This window comes from Cryptomeria japonica, chromosome 1 (genome assembly GCF_030272615.1).
Source record: "Cryptomeria japonica chromosome 1, Sugi_1.0, whole genome shotgun sequence".
In the NCBI taxonomy this organism is placed as follows: Eukaryota; Viridiplantae; Streptophyta; class Pinopsida; order Cupressales; family Cupressaceae; genus Cryptomeria; species Cryptomeria japonica.
Genome location: NC_081405.1, coordinates 223,967,416 through 223,972,704, shown reverse-complemented (window position 1 = coordinate 223,972,704; position 5,289 = coordinate 223,967,416). Strand labels below are relative to the sequence as shown.

The following is a 5,289-nucleotide window of genomic DNA, read 5'->3' as shown; positions in this document are numbered from 1 at the left end:
TATGACTTTAAATAAAAATATGATTTGAAACCCATATAAAATCAATTTTCCTTATACTTTTGGTGTGAAAACAAAATAAAATCACTAGAACAAAATATCATTCACATTATGACACCCACTAAACACAAACACAAAAGCCTCTTAGTCAAGATTTTGAAAAGGCAATAAAATATTCTTAATTGATGGCTATCTATTTATTTAAATATTCCACAAACTTCTGCAAGCCATGACAGCTGTCCATGTGCAGAGAAAGGAGGTAGAAAATTTAATGCCAAGGTGATAACTAAAGAGAGGAGGGTCAAAAAGTACATCTTTACATATCATGCTTACCAGGACCTCACTTAAGTTATGGCATGGTAGGGAGGATCATAGTTGGCCTGCATATTGAAGAGAGAAGAAAGTGAAGGATCTAAACAGATTGTCGAACATTGTTACAGTCCGTGAGACACGGGGATGAAGACCCACAGCAGTTGCACCTACGATATGGTCCATTTCCAGAAAGGGTTGTAATCACCATTAATACTGGCACGGATCTTATCACCAATAAAACGTGTTAAGTCTAGAAACCCACAGCGTTCAAATATTTTCCATACCCATACTACAAAATCATCTATTCGACGATGTGTACCACACAGGCGTTGGAATCTGGCTCGCGAGACTGCAAATCTTACCGCTAGATAGAGAACTGCCAAGACGCCACACAAAGACATCAAAATTAGACCTCCCAAAACCACCCAAGAGAAAGTGTTCATGTTATTGTCCAACACCGTGAATACTGCAGCCATAAACCCATAAGCAGTGAACCCAAAGCTCAAACAAACCGCTACACCATTGATGGTCATGAAGAACAACTTGTCCCCTACGGTAAGCTCTGAAGTCATTTCCCACATGATACAAGTGAATAGAGATAGGAAGAAGGCTATGCAGTTGAAAAGAAGGAAGACCCTAAATGACGTGAAGGATATGAGAACAGGGATCCCTTGCTCATCCATCAGCTTTGGGTCTGTTTGGAAACCACCTGGGGCACTGAAGGCAGCGGTAAATGTCATGGTAGCCAACAACGCTGCCACCACTAGTTCTGCATTGCGTCTCTCTTTGTAGGCTTGGTCAATCATATCCGCCGCTCTCTTGTGCTTTTCATAGCTTACTTGTGGAGCACAGTACATGAATGGTTTGACCTTTCCCTTAAAATCTCCCAGCTTTCTTATAATCCTGAAACATTCGTAGTACTCCATGACTTCTCTCGCTATCTCCACTGGTGTTTTGCCCTCATCGTTAAGGGCATGCTTCTTCCGGTCAGGCACTGTTAGCAACAAATCCACCATCTGCGCCATGAAACAAGTAAAGGGAAAAGAAAGAGGGACAATCAGTTGCTATGATTTTATGAAGGGAAGCTTCCAAAAGAATATTTGAATGGGTTTTGTTGAGGATATTTAGAAGCTTTCTATTATTAAGCAATCGCATGGGTGTATATAAATGAGTCAAAGTAGTAATCTTATAAAAAAAAATTAATAAGAAAAGTTTAGTTACATTAAATTTTAGAAAGGTTTAATGTTAAAAATTATAGATGGATAATATGTAGCAGAAAGTTTTTTGAATTACTGGAGGACATTTTCAGTTTCCCTGTAATGGCAGCATAAAAATGTAAACTTCTTATTTTTAAAATCAAGATTGTAATTTATTTTGTAAAAGATATTGTTTTCTCTTATCAGACTTTTTAGTTCATACAAATAAAATCTGAAACAAATTCATAAAATCATGTTCTTAGTATCTTGTTCTTTAATATCCTTGAAAAATTATTATTTCATTTGAATAAAAATTGTCAATAAAAGATATAAATTTATTCAAAACAAAAGGGGAAATACATCAAAAGATATTAAATATAAATTATGTCCATCTATCTAAACAAATTAAAAATTCTATTAACTATTTGTTTGGGACATTAGGTGTTCTGTTGGATAGTGATACAAGCATGCAACTAGAAATGCAATTAGCAAAATTATTTATGTAATTGGAATTTTTAGGTAGAGATTTTAAATCAGTTTTTAGTAGTTTTGATAAATTTTCATAGATGATAATTACTATGTTTTAGAAGTTTCTTTATTGATTGTGCATTGTCATATTTTTTTAAGCTGAACTGTCTTCTAGTATTGTTTATCTAAATCAGAATGTAACCATTACTTACAGATAAATAATGATATAATAGATATTAAATAAATAAAAGTTTTTTATGAGTTCAATTTAATTTATGTCTGGTAATCTATAAACCGGTATCAGAATGAGTCTGGGCCTATCTCTCTCACGGGAGGGCCCAGGATTAAGAAATCAGACTGTGGATTTGTCAGAAGCTATCTAAACAACAGACTTCAAATTTTGATTTGGTCCAGTTTAATGGAAGCTATAGAAAGATTATGATGCAGAGCATACCTTAAGTCGCACTACAATGATATGAATAAGTCTAAAACAGGACAGAATAAAGAAAATTGAGCGTGAAATATATCATATAAATAAAGAACTTACGCGCTCATATTTATTCCTTGCTGCAATGTGCAGGGGCATATCTCCTCGAACAATTGGCTGGGTGGGACGGTTTTCCTGCTAAATAAGCTTTTGTCACAACTCCAGTTTATTTCTAGTTAAGAATAAAGAGAAATGAAAAAGAAAAAGAAACTTACGTGCTCATAGATGTTCCTCACTGCAGTATGCACGGGCTGGATATGCTGGGGATTAACAGCACGACTACCGTCATTATCTACAGGAGGCCGGTAAGGCAGATTGATAACTTTCGACAATAACTTTTTGCCTTCTGAAAATTTAATTAAAATTTTAAGAAGTTTGACTTGGTTAAGCGACACAACCCTATGCAAAAGAAATTTGTTTTCGTCTTCCAGTGCATTTTTAGTGCGAGTTATTAACAACTCTACAGCTTCTAGGAATTGCAACCTTATAGCCATATTTAGTGGAGTTTCTTGCTTATTGTTTTTACATCCACACAAACCGGCCTCTAACTGTACTTTTGCAGCTAACTTTAACATCTGCTTCACCATATCCACGCTATATATCCTTACAGCTACATGCAAAGCTGTGTCGCCTTGGTTGTCCGTTATTTTGATCAATTCTTTCAAGTCTAACTTTGCTGCTAACTCTCCTAACAAATCTGCATTTAATAAATCAACTGCCTACTCAAGCAAGAAAATCAATTAGACAACAGCTTTTCTTTAAAACAGATGGAGTGTGAGAGAGAATGACCTGGGTCTCCTGTAAGTACTGCCACATGTAAACATGTTCGCCCCTCCGATGTCCTCCGTTCCTTTAAACATGATGGATTAACCTGTCTGAGCAGGCCTTCGGCCTTTGTTATATCACCTGTTTCACAAGATTCAATGAAATCAGTTTCCGTTTCGTTAGTTATGTTGGCCATATTTGCAGATTAAGGCTGTTTCTTGCTCTGACAGGAATTTTTTGCTCCGTAATCCTTTGCTTAAGTTTTTTATTTTTATAATAATATAAACTAGAAGTCTTGTTGAATTCATGGTCCCAATATCATTAAAGATGAAGTTGGATCATTTTCCTCGTAAATTCAATGAAGATTCTTGACTTCAGACTATGTCTATCTAGAGATAAAAATGCACTGCTGACTGTATTTTTTCTGTACCGTTCCAATCAATTAATAAATATGAAAGAATTCAGTCAACTGTGGATTTTAATCTCTAGATAGACAATAAACCCCTAAGAAGTTTCGACTTAAAACCACGCTCTCAAATCCTTCATAAAAGTTCCATGTCAACAAATTGGTTCCTACATGCCAGCTTAAAAGGCATTATTCGTGAAGGATGGATGTGGAAATGTGAAAATTAATAAACATTTTCTGCCTCGGATGTGGAATCATAACTTGTCAATAAATAAACAGGTTATTTCATACTAGACACCTGACAAGAAGTTTCCTTCCAATGACCTCCTCGTATTGCACGAATATCATTGTTTGGATTTACTAGTTTATGACAATTAGAGATTGGAGAAAATCATAATTAAATGTAATAAAAGTTTACCTCAATTTCTAAATATGCGTAGATAAGACTCCCTTCACTCGACTGTCAATTTCAATATGCATAGTGGGACTCCCTATTTGGGATCTCGCTTTTATCAAATAAATTAGTTGTTCAATTAATGGGTTATATTAGCCTCTCCCTTATAATCACAATATATGGGCGATGTCTCTTCAGTTGAGGTAATGAACAAGGCTGCATAGTCCTCAGTATTTTTAATAACTAGGAAATTATTCATTTTGTTGGCTAGATAGCCACCGGCTAATATATGTAGTATTAGTGTTAGCTATAAATATGTAGTATTAGTGTTAGCTATAATGAGGGAGCCGATTTTCTTTTATAGCTCTTATTTTTCTTTCTTTCTTTTAATTGTTTTGCTATATTTCGTTTATTTTTTATAAATATTTTTTCTAAAATATTGTTTTAAATAAGGAAAAAATGTATACATCTAAATAATATCAACTTCGCTTTCATCAATTTATCAATTAAGTATACATTATTATTCTAATTTTAATTTATTTATTTATCTGACAGGATATCTAGTCACTCATTCATTTCATAAGATTTTGTATCTCTCATTCAACACTGGGGATCATGTTATTTATCCATTTATATGTTACATTATCCAATTATTTATATATTTATCTACATATTGTTCATTAATGGATTAGTTTAATATCAAGTTCCACCTCTTGTGCACCAATAGTTCACTTGATTAATTAATTCCACCTTCTCAAATTTGGCTTCAAAAGCCTACCCAAGATAGAAATAGATGAAGGAAGGAAAGTAGTGAAGACTAAATGAGCAAGAATAAACCATATTCAGGAGAATCCAAATTTTACAGTGAACTAGAGAATTAAGATTGCAAAGGGAACCCTTTGTTATATAGGCCAAGGGAAGAGATAAGATCTCATATGATTATGACAAGCGTCTTAATCTTATGATATGAGAAATAAAGTGGATAAGTATCATAAGATTATAAAAGTGTCTTAATCTTATGATATGAAAGAAAATGCTAAATATATCATATGGATCCTAAGTAAACATAACTAATACGATGTGAAAAGGACCAAAGTGGATAACTAGATGAACAAGTTAGATAGAGTACCCTATTCATACTAGCACCTCTCTTAGGTGCAACTTAGGGGAAATGTAAATAAGAATGGGTCATGACTATAATGTCCTCTATGGATCAAATGTACAAAAGATACCCTAAACAATAAAAAGAGGAGGAAACCTAGTG

At 34.0% G+C, this 5,289-nt stretch overlaps 1 protein-coding gene across 1 annotated transcript; it reads right to left on the bottom strand.

The window, feature by feature from the left end:
• Positions 1–476: 476 nt before the first annotated feature.
• On the bottom strand, positions 477–3,421 carry LOC131049450 (ankyrin repeat-containing protein ITN1-like). The gene is made up of 4 exons (XM_057983504.2): positions 3,250–3,421; positions 2,676–3,157; positions 2,521–2,595; positions 477–1,325 (listed from the first exon to the last, which is right to left on the bottom strand). Exons 1-4 carry the CDS (start codon positions 3,419–3,421, stop codon positions 477–479), a joined length of 1,578 nt encoding a protein of 525 aa, XP_057839487.2.
• Positions 3,422–5,289: the final 1,868 nt, after the last annotated feature.